Source organism: Bos taurus, chromosome X (assembly GCF_002263795.3).
Source record: "Bos taurus isolate L1 Dominette 01449 registration number 42190680 breed Hereford chromosome X, ARS-UCD2.0, whole genome shotgun sequence".
NCBI lineage: Eukaryota > Metazoa > Chordata > Mammalia > Artiodactyla > Bovidae > Bos > Bos taurus.
In genome coordinates, this window is record NC_037357.1 from 35816048 (window position 1) to 35833770 (window position 17723).

At 39.3% G+C, this 17723-nt stretch overlaps 1 protein-coding gene across 1 annotated transcript in view; it reads right to left on the reverse strand.

Annotated features, from left to right (window-relative positions):
• LOC529992 (phosphatidylinositol-binding clathrin assembly protein) overlaps positions 1 to 17723 on the reverse strand; it is a 47197-nt gene continuing 29474 nt past the window's right edge. The window contains exons 11-15 of the mRNA XM_059883857.1: positions 15422 to 15505; positions 15287 to 15317; positions 9258 to 9384; positions 1650 to 1757; positions 1 to 466 (exon numbers count right to left, since the gene is read on the reverse strand). Coding sequence (XP_059739840.1) covers positions 386 to 466; positions 1650 to 1757; positions 9258 to 9384; positions 15287 to 15317; positions 15422 to 15505 — 431 coding nt within the window. The 3' untranslated portion in view covers positions 1 to 385. The remainder of the gene's footprint in view (positions 467 to 1649; positions 1758 to 9257; positions 9385 to 15286; positions 15318 to 15421; positions 15506 to 17723) is intronic.

Consider the following 17723-nt stretch of genomic DNA (forward strand, 5'->3'; position numbering starts at 1 on the left):
AAGAAGAGGGAAATGGTTCCAATGCAAGAAGGGATGGTGAAAAAAGAATTTGTGAACACATTTCCAAGTGTAAACAAAAACGTTTCTCTAACACCTTAAATTTGGGACAGGGCTAATATATTGGGCCACCATCATCCATAAGTTGGGAGGGAATGCCCTTGTAGTTTAAAAGTATTCTAAGGTCTTTGTGTTATTTAATAGAAGAGATTAAGATATTAACTTTAGGGTTTTTTTTTTTTTTTTTTATAATTTTACAGGTAAAGTTTCCAGGATAACTATTAAAACAAGAGAGTGCATCACTTCAAAAACACTGAATTGAAGAATCCCAAGGGTATTGAATGTCCAAATGAATGTTTATTGACTTGGAAGCTGTTGGTGATTCAGTTCAGGCTGCAGAAAGATCATCATTTGTTTTGACCTCTGATTCGGAATCATTTTCACTTTGGTACTTCGACATGGATTTTATCTATTAAAGACAGATATATAAATCTTTCATTGTTCCCACATACTTTTCCTTGTGGTTATAAAATAAACTACAAATATTATTACATAAAACTCAGAGGTCAGTCTGCTCACTATCTGATGCTTGAAGCTTTATCAGGCCTCTTAAAACCTTCAGGAACCAGGGGACTCCCAGGGCATGGTCTGAAGACTGAAGGTAGAAACCTTGTAAAGATTTCTAGAGAACAATAATCAGAGGCAATGAACACCTGGATCATGACACTCTCCCTTTTGCTTCTGAGGTTAGCTATACCTCATCCATGTTACCACTGCCTGCTTCCACTTCTGTGCTCAAGCTGTTTTCTCTATGTCTAATGTCAAACTTCTATCATGCATACCTCCACTAGTCGCAGTTCTGCTTAACATTTTATAAGTAATGCCACGCACGCAGGCTCTGAAACCTTTTATCCCTGAATTAATTGTTCCCTCCTGTGATCTCCCATGGTGCTTTGGCTTTCCTATCTGTTTATATGCTTGTCTGGAAGATCCCTTTCCCACTCCCTTGACTGGCTACCCATTCTTAAGTCTGAGCATGCAACTCAGGTGCCTAAAACCTTCATACTGAGCTACCCACCTCTTCAGCACTGCTCTCAGTTGTGTCTGTTGAATGAATGAATAAAAGGTTTGCTGACTACATATCGGAACTTGGTTGAGGTTTCACCACACAACTTTGTAGAGGATTGGGTTTTTACAGTTTTGTCTTTTTAAAATGTTAGAATGCAAAAAATAAAATGTTAGAATGCTGAAACTGTTGTGCTGAAATTGAAGGCTGAAAATGTGACAATTCCTTTTTCTTCTATGAAGAAACAACAGTACACAGAAGACTGCAAAACTCTGTTCTAACACTGGTCTTGCCTCCAGTGACTGCACATGTCTGCATGCATGCTAAGTCGCTTCAGTCGTGTCTGACTCTTTGCGACTTTATTATGGACTGTAGCCTGCCAGGCTCCTCTGTCCATGGAATTCTCCAGGCAAGAATACTGGAGTGGGTAGCCATTCCCTCCTTCAAGGGATCTTCCCAACCCAGGGATCAAACCCATGTCTCTTATGTCTCCTGCACTGGCAAGCGGATTCTTTACCACTGGCACCACCTGGGAAGCCCCTGCACATGTCTACCAAGGGCCAAAACAACAACAGTTCAAACATACGTTATTTCTTGTGGGTGCAGCACAAGCCTTGCTGGTCCTTAAGCCTGGTTGGGTGTAACTCATGGATTGAGGTGCCATCACAGAAGGGAGTCTCACTGGAGTTGGAACCTATGAATTCAAATGGAAGAGAAAACAAAGGAAAAACTTAATTACTATTTTATTACTCCGTGGTGCTGGAGAAGACTCTTGAGAATCCCTTGGACTATGAGGAGATCCAACCAGCCCATCCTAAAGGAAATAATTCCTGAATGTTCATTGGAAGGACTGATGAAGCTGAAACTCCAATACTTTGGCCACCTGACACGTAGAACTGACTCATTTGAAAAGACCCTGATGCTGGGAAAGATTGAAGGCAGGAGGAGAAGGGGACGACAGAGGATGAGATGGTTGGATGGCATCACCAACTTGATGGACTTAAGTTTGAGTAAACTCCAGGAGTTGGTGATGGACAGGGAGGTCTGGCGTGCTGCAGTTCATGGGGTCGCAAAGAGTCGGACATAACTAATCGATTGAACTAAACTGAAAACAATAGTACCAAGAGGACAAACAACTGCTCTAGAGGAAATATTACATTTAAAGGATGTCCACTGAAAATGCTAAATGTCAGATATGAAAAAAAAGAGAAAATGCCTCCATCCTTAAACATGAGAAGATGCCAGCTGAGTCGTGGCAGACCCTGGAGATAAACATGGAACTAGAATTTCAAGTATTTTGCTCAGATGCTGACAGCGTTTTGTGCATTCAAGGACAATAAAATATCACTAGTTTACAAATCAAGTGCTCTGATGTTTCTAAAGAAGCAACAGATACTGGCACTGGAGAGGCTGTAGAAAAATCTCCAAGGAAAAGATGACGCACAGCCATGAAGTAGAAGGGATGCGGTAATATGGGGGTTACTTGTGACTGAGATAAGGACAATGAGGGGGGCCAGGCAGAATCCTTACTGGAACAGGTTCAAGAGAGGAGGAGAGCAAAAACCCAACAAACTAGTGAATATACCAAAACAGAAGCAGACTCACAGATACAGAGAACAAACCAGTGGCTACCAGTGTGGAGAGGGACCTGGGGAGAGGCAAGATAGGGGTAGAGGATTAAGAGGTACAAACTACTACGTATAATATACATAAGCTACAAGCATATATTGTAAACCACAGTGGATATAGCCAATATTTTATAATAATTGCAGAGCATCACCTTTCAAAATGGTGAATGACCATATGGTACACCTGAAACTTATATAATAGTGTACATCAACTATATTTCAATTTAAAAAAAACTTAAAAAATAAGTTGGACAGAGAAAGACAGATATCATATGTGATCACTTATGTGTGGGATCTAAAAATATGATACAAATGGACTTATTTACAAAACAGAAACAGACTCACAGACTTAGATAAGGAACTTATGGTTGCTGGGGGGTGGGTGGATAGGGGGAAGGATACTTAGGGAGTTTGGGATGGTCGTGTACACACTGCTGTATTTAAAATAGATACCAACAAGGACCTACTGTATAGCATAGGGAACTGTGCTCAGTGTTATGTAACAACCTAACTGGGAAAACAGTCTAAAAAGGAATGGATATATGTATATGTGTAACAGATTCCCTTTGCTATAGAGCAGAAACTATCACAACATTGTAAATCAACTATATTCCAATAAAAATTTTGATTTAAATTTCAAAAAAAGAATGAAAAGAAAAGAAGTAATTACATAGCATATTTAAGAACCCTTTTAAGGAATTTTTCAGTAAAGGTATAAAATATACCACTAAATCGTAGTATATTCCTATGTGAAATATCATTGAGCCTTTATATATGTAGTTAATATATACCAATCTATAAAACATAATATCTCAAAACATAAATACATATCTCAAAAACATAAATACAAAATAATACCAATTATAATCAATTTTCTAAAATCACATAGAAGAGTACTACATATTTTTCCTTAGTAAAAGAATGAAAATGTTCTGAAAGGCTATACAGAAAATTCACCATAGTCATTGTCTCTGGAGTGGCAGAGGGTGATTGGGAAAAGGGATGAGCCAAGGAGAGTTTGGTCTTATTTGTAAAATTTCATTAAAAAATGATCTGGAAAAATTATGACAAAATGTTAATATTTAGTAATTTAGAATGTTGAAGCATAGATGCTTGTTATCCTCTATACTTTCCTACATTTTAAACGTTTTTCCAAACTGACACCAACAGTAAAAGCATGAGTGAACTGGTTGTGAGGTTGTGTGGGCTAAGGGACTTCAGAATTTCCATTACTTGTATTCAGTTCAGTTCAGTCGCTCAGTCGTGTCTGACGACCCCATGGACTGCAGCACGCCATGCTTCCCTAACCATCACCAACTCCCAGAGTTTACTCAAACTCATGTCCATTGAGTTGGTGATGCCATCCAACCATCTCATTCTCTGTCGTCCCCTTCTCCTCCTGCCTTCAATCTTTCCCAGCATCAGTGTCTTTTCAAATGAGTCAGTTCTTCGCATCAGTATTGGAGTTTCAGCTTCAGCATCAGTCCTTCCAGTGAATATTCAGGACTAATTTCCTTTAGGATGGACTAAGGGACTCTCAAGAGTCTTCTCCAACACCACAGTTCAAAAGCATCAATTCTTTGGCACTCAGCTTTCTTTATAGTCCAACTCTCACATCCATACATGACCACTGGAAAAACCATAGCTTTGACTAGATGGACCTTTGTAGGCAAAGTAATGTCTCTGCTTTTTAATATGCAATCTAGGTTGGTCATAGCTTTTCTTCCAAGGAGCAAGTGTCTTTTAATTTCAAGGCTGCAGTCACCATCTGCATTGATTTTGGATCCCAAGAAAATAAAAACTGTCACTCGTTCCATTGTCTCCCCATCTATTTAACATGAAGTGATGGCATCAGATGCCATGATCTTAGTTTTTTGAACACTGAGTTTTAAACCAACTTTTTCACTCTGCTCTTTCACTTTCATCAAGAGGCTCTTTAGTTCCTCTTCACTTTCTGCTATAAAGGTGGTGTCTTCTGCATATCTGAGGTTATTGATATTTCTCCCCGCAATCTTGATTCCAGCCTGTGCTTCATCAAGCCTGGCATTTTGCACGATGTACTCTGCATATATGTTAAATAAGCAGGGTGACAATATACAGCCTTGATGTTCTTCCATGTCTGGTTTTAACTGGTGCTTCTTGAGCTGCATACAGATTTCTCAGGAGGCAGGTAAGGTGGTCTGGTATTCCCATCTCTTTAACAATTTTCCACAGTTTGTTGTGATCTACACAAAGGCTTTGGCATAATCAATAAAGCAGAAGTAGATGTTTTTTTTCTGGTATTCTCCTCCTTTTTATATGATCCAACAGATGTTGGCAATTTGGCCTCTTGTTCCTCTGTCTTTTCTAAATCCAGTTTGAACATCTGGAAGTTCACGGTTCACATACTGTTGAAGACTGGCTTGGAGAATTTTGAGCATTACTTTGCTAGCATGTGAGATGAGTGCAATTGTGTGGTAGTTTGAACATTCCTTGGCATTGCCCTTCTTCTGGACGGGAATGAAAACTGACCTTTTCCATTCCTGTGGCCACTGCTAAGTTTTCCAACTTTGGTCCCATCACTTCATGGCAAATAGATGGTGAAAGAATGGAAACAGTGACAGATTTTATTTTCTTAGGATCCAAAATCACTGCAGATGATGACTACAGCCATGAAATTAAAAGACACTAGCTCCTTGGAAGAAAAGCTATGACCAACCTAGACAGCGTATTAAAAAGCAGAGACATTACTTTGCCGACAAAGGTACATACAGTCAAAGCTATGGTTTTTCCAGTAGTCATTCATGTATGGATGTGAGAGTTGGACTATAAAGAAAGCTGGGTACTGAAGAACTGACACTTTTGAACTGTGGTGTTGGAGAAGACTCTTCAGAGTCCCTTGGACTGCAAGGAGATGAAATCAGTTCATCCTAAAGGAAATCAGTCCTGAATATTCATTGGAAGCACTGATGCTGAAGCAGAAACTCCAATACTTTGGCCACCTGATGCGAAGAACTGACATACTGGAAAAGACTCTGATGCTGGGAAAGATTGAAGGCAGGAGGAGAAGGGGACAACAGAGGATAAGATGGTTGGATGGCATCACCAACTTAATGGACATGAATTTGAGTAAACTCTGGGAGTTGGTGATGGACAGGGAAGCCTAGCTGCTGCAGTCCATGGGGTTGCAAAGAGTTGGACACAACTGAGTGACTGTGAATTGAGCATAATAATTACTGATTGAAAGAAGGAGGTCACAAAAGAATATGTACAGTATGATTCCATTTATATAAAGTTCAAAATTGGAAAAACCAACAACACAAAAGAGAACTAAGGTGACAATATGAAAGTGAAAGTGTTGCTCAGTCGTGTCCCACTTTTTGGGACCCCAGGGACTGTAGCCCGCCAGGCTCCTCTGTCTATGGGATTCTCTAGGCAAGAATATTGGAGTGGGTAGCCCTTCCCTTCCCCAAGGGATCTTCCTGACCCCGGGATCAAACCCGTGTGTGGTCTGAGCCACTAGGAAAGCCCAAACTTAAAAAATAAAATTAAATTAAAAAAAAGAGCCGAATATATGAGTGAGAGGAACTTTCTTCTTCATTAGGTGGAGCTGTGGCTTCGTGAACCAGCTGACAGAAAATATTTTTCAATTCTCTCTCTGTCCTACCACTACTTGGAAACTTGTTTCAATCACAAAGATAGAGAAGCTTGGGGAAGCTAGTTATGACCTCCTGGGTTCATCAGCCCCCTTCCCACTCTTGTACGTGAGTGAATGGGCTCTTAATGAACACACCAAAGACTTTGATTACTAAGCCCCTGGAGAGACCAAAGCCCAGGTCCCAGGTTGACTGCTTAATGGAGTATATGCAGGACAGACAGGAACAGCAGAGCAAAGGCTATAGAAACTGAGCTGCCACTGGGACCACAGGTCAAAGAAGTGGGCTGGAAGGTGTAGCTTAAACTGAACCAGGTCAAGTGTCTGCTAAAGCACAGATATCAACATTCTCCATAATTTGGCCAGACTGAAGCGACTTAGAAGAAGAAGAAGAAGGGTCTTTTAAATTAACAGTCAAAACATCCAGGATACATGTACATCCATGGCTGATTCATGTCAATGTATGGCAAAAACCACTACAATATTGTAAATTAATTAGCCTCCAATTAAAATAAATTAAAAACATAATTTAAAAAAATCCAGGATAAAATCCAAAATTAGTTGGCACATGAAGAACCATGAGACTCTCAACTCCCGTGGGAAAAAACCATTAACAGTCATGACATAGATGATGGAATTATCTGATAAAGACTTTTAAAGTGGCTAGTACACAAATGCTTGCATGAGTAATCATGAACACTTGAAACAAAAGTTAAAATAGAAAGCATCAGCCAAGAAATAGAAGATACAGAGAAAAGCCAAATAGAACCTTCAGAACTGAAAAATATAATTAACTGGAATAAAAATACCCAATAGAATGAGTAATTATCAGAAGGGAGATGAAAAAGGAAAGATTCAGTGAAACTTTAGATAGATGAACACAAATCACTCATTCTGCAAAACAGAAAGAGAGAGATTTAAAGAACCAAACAGAGCCTCACGGACCAGCTGGGACAACATCTAAAGCTCTAATATTTGTGTTATTAGAGTCATGGAAAGGGGAAAGAATCAGTGCAGTAATAATGGCAGGAAATGTTCCAAGTTTGAGAAAAGACAAAACCAAAGACTCAAGTTGTATGAACCTGAAAATAATACCCCACCCTGCAAATCCATGCCAAAGCAAATTCATAATCAAACTTCCTAAAATGAAACAGCAAAAATTTTGAAAAAATGATGCAACATCTATGATTATGATGACTATGTATTTTTCATCAGAATCACAGGAGCTATTAATAGCTTAGTGAACATAAATTTGGCCCACATTATGTTGCTTCTTCATTTTGTGATTTTTTTTTCCCTTGAAACCCCAAACTTTCTTGCTAAACTCTTCCTAGGTGCATAGCCACATATTTGCTCACTACATTTCAAAATTACTTCTTCCAAAATCCTATCAAAATTCTCATTCCTAAATGCAGCTCTGTTGCATATTAGAACAAAGTTACTATGTACTCAGAGTGAATGTGCAGTTGGTTATATCATTGGAGCAATTAAGTTTTAAAGCAAAATTGTGCAAAAATAGCAGGTGCACATCATTTAAGTCCTTGGGGCCAGATGTGTTTTGGAATTCAGAATGTTTTACACATAGAGCATGCTAGTAATACCCCACAGGGACTGAAATAGCACCCTGTAATGAAACACACTAGTATTTATTTTTGTACCAAAATGCAAATGCCAAATTTACGTATGAATATTTACACTTAGTAAGATAAACAATGACTGTAGCCTCATTATAGTTCAAGTACAGTTCTGTGACCAAAAGCATTTGCTGCAAACTTAACAAATCTTGTTTCCTGGAGTTTTTTGAATTTTATATTTGCAGACAATTTATTGGGGACCCATATTTCAACCTTCAACTTATCAGCAACTCCTATCAATCATTTCTGCAGATCGAGCTTCTTGAAATTCTTTATTTAGATCTACTGCCAACATTCTAGCATTCTAGACCAGATCATTCTAAATCTCTGGCCTGGATGACTTGAAAAGACTTCTAATTGACTTCCCTGATCTGTCTTATTTCCCTACTAATCATCTTCCACTCTCCTCCCAGACTAATCTTTCAAAACTGTAAAAAGGACTGTGTGGTAGCTTTGACTCCCCACTGCTTATATAATAAAGCCTAAATTTCTATACAAGTTCCTACAAGATCCAGTAACTCTTTAAGCTTGAGCTTTATCTCTTGTTGCACCCATCATCCATGACAGTATGCCCATGCTAAACTACTCCAAGTTCCCAGAATAACCCACCAAGCTTCCATTTGCCAACCAGTTACTGTCAATCCACCTCATCTCCTTTTCCCTCACATTCAGCTTCTTTATCAAAGTAGCCCACACACTCTGTGAAGTCTTCATTCCACTTGGAATAGTCAGTGCCTCTAACTGATGACATGTCTATCTACCCTTGTAGCCCCTATATCTTGACCTGCCAGCCCGCTGCCTAAATGCCTAATAGATGCTCAAGAAATGTGGAGCAAAGCTGGGTAACTCTGTAGCTCTCTCCCCATCATGGAATCCACTCTTCCACAAAGAGAGGAAGAGTGAGCTCAAACTGTCTACAGCAAATATTAGCAGAATACATAGATGGGACGGGGAGGGAGGTGGGAGGAGGGTTCAGGATGGGGAACACATGTACACTCATGGCTGATTCATGTCAATGTATGTCATTTAATAAAGTCTTTAAAAAAAACTGATGAAAAAGAAAACATTTCTAGGAGTGCCTGGCAGTCCAGTGGTTAGGATTCAGTGCTTTAACTGCTGAGGGCCCAGGTTCGGTCCCTGGGTAGGGAAATAAGATCCCAAAAGCCATGCAGAATGGGCAAATAAAAAAGAGAGAGAGAGAAGACATTTCTTGCTTGACCTACTTCACTAATACAAATGTATATGCTACATGTATATATCAAAAAAGAAAGAAGGTAATAATACATCAGACACATTACCATGTAGGAGATGGAAGAAACAGAAACTGGGTCCCAGATGGTTGATATGCAGGTGCAGTTACTCAACTGCCAGTTCATGTCACTGGTCATTTCCATCTCTGAGGGGTGACGCCACTTCACATCAGATCTAAAGGGCAATTGATAAATCAGCTCACTTTGGGAGATGACAAGTCTACCGTGTAAACATCTAGTCAGGACATAGCCTTTGAGACAATGCTTATGCTCATCAATAGGTAAAAGATTAATAGGAAGGAACCAGTAAAAAAGGTAAAAAAAATAAAAGACCGTGGCTATTTTCTACATGAAATTAAGGTATCATTACAAAGCTACATATTTCAGTTTAGTTTTTATTTTATTTCTTAGTTTTTACTTTATTTTATTTATTTTTTAAAATTTTATTTCAGCTAAGTCATGTCCAACTCTTTGCAACCCCATGGGCTGCCGTATCCCAGGTTTCCCTGTCCTTCACTATTTCCTGGAATTTGCTCAAACTCATGTCCATTGAGTCAGCGATACCATCCAGCCATCTCATCCTCTGTCATCCCCTTCTCCTCCTGCCCTCAATCTTTCCCAGCATCAGGGTCTTTTCCAATGAAAAGACCAGGTGCCGAAGTATTGGAGCTGTGTAACCCACTCCAGTGTTCTTGCCTGGAGAATCCCGGGGACGGGGGAGCCTGGTGGGCTGCCGTCTATGGGGTCACACAGAGTCGGACATGACTGAAGTGACTTAGAAGCAGCAGAAACCTTGACTAAACAACTTAAACTCTTTCTTTATTTGTAAAATTAAGATAAACTATGATTCATAGAATTAGAGTTATTAAGAGAATAAATAATGTAACACGTGTACTATTTTGTATAAATAAGAGAATAAATACAGCAAAAAGGAAACAAACTCTTATGAACTCTTACTAGGCTCTGTGATAAGTGTTTTCACAATATTAAATATTTAGTTTTCATAATAACTGTGTGAAGTAGGTATCATAAAGTCTCGTTTTATGGATGAGGAGACAAGACTCTCAGACAGGGCAAATAACTTGCTCAAAGTCTTATAGTCAATTAGTGGCAGGCCTAGAAGCCCATATTCTATATCACTGGTAAAGGTTATTATCCCTGTTTTCTTCATCTATTTCAACTCCTCTACCAAATTATATAATAATCTATTCTGCATACACTTTAGTTTTAATTCTAAGACATGTTTCTTGTCTCTACAAGCTCATCTTTATTTTGTATTCATCATTTGATTTATTAAAATTTAGTCTTTATCCAAGTAATCCAGAGTTTAAAAAGTCAAATAGTGCTAAAAGACCTAAAACCAAAACACCAGTCATCACAAAAGCAGCCACTCTTTTCCTTATGGTATTTAATTCCATAATCATAAAGAAGATGTTTATGCTACTATGTCTTCCCCTCTCACTCCGCTATATCTTGACAATACAGGCCCCAACTCTAGAGCAAGACTGCCTGGGTTCAAATTCCATTTCAGTCATTTCATATATATATGTTGGAGAAGTTACAGAATCTGTGTATCTCAGTTTCTGCATATGTTAAATGTGAATTAATTGCATTCATTCTACAAATACCCATTCAATATCTAGTAGGTGCGAGGCAGCATCCTTAGTGTCTGAAATATATAAAACAGATGGAAATACTTGCTTTCATGGAGCTTATAATCGAGTGGAAATAATAACTTTCCCAAGTAGAAAGACTGAGTCGTCATGTGTAAAATACTTAGGATGAACAGTATCTGGCTCAGAGGAAACAAATCTTAGCACCAAATAATATGTCATTTTGATTTTTGTCCTGGAGACCTGTCTACATCCTTCTGTTCCATTCCAAATTGGCTTCTGTACAAGTAAATACAACCCATGGACTTCCATTGTTATACTGGGAATTCCCGCCACCTCTTTAAGTAGGGCTCTCTGTTTCCCTGAAACCCATGTGTTCCTCTTTCTTAATTTAAGAAAACCACTGTTTTGTTGGAACACAAACTGTGGGATCTTTCTCAGCAAAGGTTCTTGGTAGGCATTTTTTTTTAAACTTTTGGGTGTCTGAATCTATCCCTTATATTTCCTTGAGAGCTTGATCCCTCTTATTTCCTCACCTCTGATAGCAATTATTATCAATGCTACCTCCAAAATATGTCCCAGGGGTGTCCACTTTCCATTATACCCCCTGTACGACCACCATTCCAGACAGAGTATTTCATGTGCACACTCAAAGCAGTCTGTACAGGTAGTGGAATTTTTAAATATATTCCTGGATTTTATTTGTGAATATTTTATGTACAATTCTGATATCTGTAATTAATAAGTGAGCTTAGTCAGTAGTTTCCATTCTTTGCTCTATCTTTTTGGGCTTTCATATTAAAGTTACAGGCTTCCTTTGTGGCTCAGATGGTAAAGAATCCACCTGCAATGCAGGTAGGCCTGAGTTCAATCCCTGGGTCAGGACAATCCCCTGGCAAAGGAAATGGCAACCCACTCCAACATCCTGGCCTGGATAATCCTATGGACAAAGGAGCCTGGCAGGCTACAGTCCATGGGGTTGCAAAGAGTTGGACATGACTGAGCAACTAATATATTAAATTTATGTCATTTTCTAGACTGTACTGTAGATCGTCCCTCTTCTCAATAGCCTGGAATTGAAATCGCTTACTCTTCTCCAAGCCAGGCTTCAGCAATACGTGAACTTGAACTTCCAGATGTTCAAGGTGGTTTTAGAAAAGGCAGAGGAATCAGAGATCAAATTGCCAACATCTGCTGGATCATGGAAAAAGCAAGAGAGTTCCAGAAAAACATCTATTTCTATTGACTATGCCAAAGCCTTTGACTGTGTGGATCACAATAAACTGTGGAAAATTCTTCAAGAGATGGGAATACCAGACCACCTGACCTGCCTCTTGAGAAACCTATATCCAAGTCAGGAAGCAATAGTTAGAACTGGACATGGAACAACAGACTGGTTCCAAATAGGAAAAGGAGTACGTCAAGGCTGTATATTGTCACCCTGCTTATTTAACTTATATGCAGAGTACATCATGAGAAATGCTGGGCTGGAAGAAGCACAAGGTGGAATCAAGATTTCTGGGAGAAATATCAATAACCTCAGATATGCAGATGACACCACCCTTATGGCAGAAAGTGAAGAGGAACTAAAGAGCCTCTTGATGAAAGTGAAAGAGGAGACTGAAAAAGTTGGCTTAAAACTCAACATTCAGAAAACGAAGATCATGGCATCTGGTCCCATCACTTCATGGGAAATAGATGGGGAAAGAGTGGAAACAGTGTCAGACTTTATTTTGGGGTCTCCAAAATCACTGCAGATGGTGATTGCAGCCATGAAATTAAAAGATGCTTACTCCTTGGAAGGAAAGTTATGACCAACCTAGATAGCATATTAAAAAGCAGAGACATTACTTTGCCAACAAAGGTCCATCTAGTCAAGGCTATGGTTTTTCTGGTGGTCATGTATGGATGTGAGAGTTGGACTGTGAAGAATGCTGAGCACCGAAGAATTGATGCTTTTGAACTGTGGTGTTGGAGAAGACTCTTAAGAGTCCTTAGGACTGCAAGGAGACCAAACCAGTCCATCCTAAAGGAGGTCAGTCCTGGGTGTTCATTGGAAGGACTGATGCTAAAGCTGAAACTCCAATACTTTGACCACCTCATGTGAAGGGTTGACTCATTGGAAAAGACCCTGATGCTGGGAGGGATTGGGGGCAGGAGGAGAAGGGGACAACAGAAGATGAGATGGCTGGATGGCATCACTGACTCGATGGACATGAGTCTGAGTGAACTCTGAGAGTTGGTGATGGACAGGGAGGCCTGGCGTGCTGAAATTTATGGGGTCACAAAGAGTCGGACACAACTGAGTGACTGAACTGAACTCTTTAAGGATAGATAAAGCTCAACTTCATGCGACAATGGGCCTATGCATGTTTCTGCTTCTTCTTGGATGAATTCTGTCATTATATTTAATTTGGAAAACCATCAATTTCCTTTAGATTTTCAAATATGTTGTTACCAAACATTTGAACAAACTATTGATGTATAATTGTTTTAATCTCTCCTACATCTGTGGTTATGTCAGCCCTCTTATTCCTCACCTTGCATACATTCTCCTTTCGGTTTAATCAGAGGAGCTTATTTTATTGGACTTTAAATTTTTGTTTTGGATTTATTGTTCCTGCAATTTTATTAATTTAAGATTTTATCTTTATAAATTTTATCTTCATAATATATTTTTATTAGTTTAGATGTTTTTTCTTAAGATAAAATTAAGTTCTTATTAATTTATCTTTCTTAACAATGATGATTTTTTTTCTATTCAGCTTTCACATTGCCCCATTAACTCTGATATTAAGTTCTCTTTTTCATCACCTCCAGAACTAGACAGCATATTAAAAGGCAGAGACATCACTTTGCCAACAAAGGTCCATATAGTCAAAGCAATGGTTTTTCCAGGAGTCATGTATGGATGTGAGAGCTGGACCATAAAATAGGCTGAGCACTGAAAAATTGATGGTTTTGAACTATGGTGCTGGAGAAGACTCTTGAGAGTCCCTTGGACTGGAAACACATCAAACCAGTCCATCCTAAAGGAAAGGAACCCTGAATACTCACTGGAAGGACTGATGCTGAAGCTGAAGCTCCAATACTTTGGCCACCTGATGTGAAGAGCCGACTCAGAAAAGATTCTGATGCTCAGAAAGAATGAAGGCGGGAGGAGAATGGGGCCGAGAGGATGAGATGGTTGGATGGCATCACCGACTCAATAACATGAGTTTGAACAAACTCCAGGAGATAGTGAAGGACAGGGAAGTCTGGTGTGCTGCAGTCCATGGGGTTGCAAAGAGTTGGACACAACTTAGCGACTGAATGACAAAGATAATTGATAACTTCCCTTTTGATTTCCTGTTTGGCAAAAGGATTGTGTTCTATGCTTAGTCGCTCAGTCGTGTCTGACTCTTTTCAACCTGTGGACTGTAGCCCACCAGGCTCCTCTGTCCATTGGGATTCTTCAGGCCAGAATACTGGAGTGGATTGTTATGCCCTCCTCCAGGGGATCTTCCCAACCCAGGGATCGAACCCAGGTCTCCCACACTGCAGGCGGATTCTTTACCATCTGAGCCACCAGGGAAGCCCAACATGTCCTGCAATTCGCATTAATTCTTGCCAAAGGATTACTGATTCATTCAGATTTTCATGGTCAACTTTTCATTAATTAGATATAATTTTATTGGATTATGATAAAATGTAGCCCATAAAATTCTTTGTTTTTTTTTTTTTTTTTGATTCCTTGGAAGAAAATGAACATTGTGTGTGTGTGTGTGTGTGTGTGTGTGTATGTGTGTGTATATGCACTTAGGTTTCTTATTTATTTATTAGGTATAATTTAAATTCAGATATATTCTTCCTTATGTTTTGTCTACGAGATTTGTCCAACAATGAAAGAAGTCATTGAAACTACCCATTGTAACTGTACTTTTCACAAGCTCCCCATGCATTTCTAATAGCTTTTGCTTTAAGTATTAAGCTTTGTGTATACACTATTAAGACTGTTATATCTCCCGAAATAGTGTCTTATTCTGTTGAGTGCTTTTAACCTGACATTCTACACCATTTCTTGTTAATATTATCAGTTCGGCCTTCCTCTGATTTCCATTTGCCCTTTTTTTTTGTGGCAATTTTTTGGCAAAAATGTAGGGAATCACTCACTGAAGTAATGCTGATTACCTTACAATGCTGAGGAGCTCCAACTGGTAATTTTATTGTCTTTGTTTAATAAAGTAATAAAATAAGTATCACTCATTTACTGCACTTTCTACCATAAAGTAAGAAAATAACCAAGAATACAAAGAACAACAAAGAATGCCAATATATAAGACATGCTTAGCCAAAGAAGAGCCTTCAGACAAACCATGAAGGGTTAAATCAAAGTAAAAAATGACCTTTTTTTCTAGGTGCTATGCTCATCAGTCCCTTCCTCTAACATGTATTTATTGGCTGTCTTTTTTTAAAATAACTCACCTGTTAACTGCGCTTTCTCCAAAGTTAAGATCTGTTTTATAAAACAAACACAAATTTCATATTATTTTTATGTAAATACTATTAAAATGCATATAAATATATATGTAAAATATTAGTTTAAAAATAGATGCTTACTTTCTACAAGGCTAACAACTGAACCGTCCAGGTCATTTGCTATGACTTTTTCATTTTGCTGTCTGGCTTCAACATGTTTGCGGGCTTGTGAAGGCAATGTTGGTTGTCATATAGCACAGAGAAAAGAATCTGAAAATAAGAACCAGATGAAAACCTAAACCAAATTTACATCAATACAGTAATGAGATATCTATGTCTATACCTTCCCATTACAAAGTAACAGGACTTTAAATTACTAGGCTAATTAGTATAAATAAGGTCATTTAAAATTATTTGTTAAATTTAAATTGAGCACTTGTTATGTGCTAGACACTGTACTAGGTGCTAAAGATACAGCTGTGAATAAAGAAGATAAAAATCTCTGCCTTCATTTAGCGTACATTCCGTTGGAGACCAACAATAACCAATATGAAGTATGTAACATGTTAAAGTGCAAGTCGCTCAGTCGTGTCTGACTCTTAGCGACCTGATGGACTGACTATACAGTTCATGGAATTATCCAGGCTAGAATACTGGAGTGGGTAGCTGTTCCCTTCTCTAGGGGATCTTCCCAATCCAGGGAATGAACCCAGGTCTCCTGGATTGCAGGCAGGTTCATTACCAGCTAAGCCACCAGGGAAGCCCAAGAATACTGGAGTGTGTAGCCTATCCCTTCTCCAGCAGATCTTCCCAACCCAGGAATTGAACTGGGGTCTCCTGCATTACAGGTAGTTTCTTTACCAGCTGAGCTACCAGGGAAGCCCACATAAAACTGTTAGATGGTAATAAGTGCTAAGGAAAAAATAGCAGGGAAAGGAATATGATATGTTCGTGGGAGAGTGGGCATTTAAATTTTAGACAAGAAAGGCTCACTGAGAAGGGGACTTTTACATAAAGACCTGAAGTTTGTAAAGAGTGACCCATGCAAATCCACCAGAAGGAACAGCATAAACAGCCCTGAAGAAACACTGTGCTTGGTGTATTTGAGGAACAGTGACTCCAGTGTATCTGGAGTCAAAGTGGTCAGAGTCAGAAGGTGATGAACGGGTTTGTAAGGAATTGGTTTTCACTCTCAGGCTGCCATCTCAGCCCAAGGTCTCTGAGATGGGAAAGTCACTGGAAGGATCTGAACAGACAGAATCTCTCTGACTACAAGGAGATCCAACCAGTCCATCCTAAAGGAGATCAGTCCTGGGTGTTCATTGGAATGACTAATGTTGATGCTGAAATTCCAATACTTTGGCCACCTGATGCGAAGAGCTGACTCATTGGAAAAGACCCTGATGCTGGGAAAGATTGAGGGCAGGAGGAGAAGGGGACAACAGAGGATGAGATGGTTGGATGGCATCACTGACTCAATGGACAAGGGTATGAGTGGACTCCAGGATTTGGTGATGGGCAGGGAGGCCTGGCATGCTGTGGTTCATGGGGTCACAAAAAGTCAGACATGACTGAGCAACTGAACTGAACTGAATCTCTCTGATTTGTATTTTAATGGGATCATTCTGATTGGTATGTAAAGAATGGACCGCAGAGGGCAAGGGTAGAAGCAGAAAGCCCTTGCGGTAGTGTAGGTGATGGTAACTCTGACTACAGTGGTCAGCTTTTACATACGTTTTGAAGGTAAAGTAAAAACATTCCCTCATGTATTGGATGTGGGTGTGTTACAGAAATAAAGGAATCAAGATGACTCCAAGCCTGAGTTGCACTGGTCCTAGTCACATTCTTCCTAGAAGAAATGAGTCGCTATTTGCCATTAACTGACATGGGGGAAAACCATGGATAAAGGAGGCTTGGGGTCAAGGGTCAAAAGCTTAATTTTGGACACATGGAGTTTGGGAACCCTACTAGATGTTCAAGTGCTACCACAGAATGGACACTTGGATATACAAACCTGGAGTTCAGGAGCAGTGGCTGCAGCTGGGAGTTCTTATCATTTAATGGTATTTAAGGCCATTGACTTGGATGAGGTCATCTAGGGAATGAGTGTATATGGATAAAGAAGAGAGATGAGCAGGAATCAGTGGAAAACAGTCTAAGGGAGGCAAGAGTTAGACAAGAAGAAAACCAACAGGGAAACTGAAGAAAATGTATCAAAGAAGAGGGAGTCATGAGTCATGTCTAGTAAGATGAAGGCTGAGAAATTACCACTTTATTTGCAACCTAGAGGCCACTGGTGACTTTGACTAGAGCCATTTTAGTGGTGTGGTGGGAACAAAACCCTCATTAGTACTACACAACTATTAAAGTATCAATACTTAAAGTAGTTTAAGAGAAAACAGGGAAAATGTGAACACACCTTTCTTTTTTTTTTTTTTTTTGT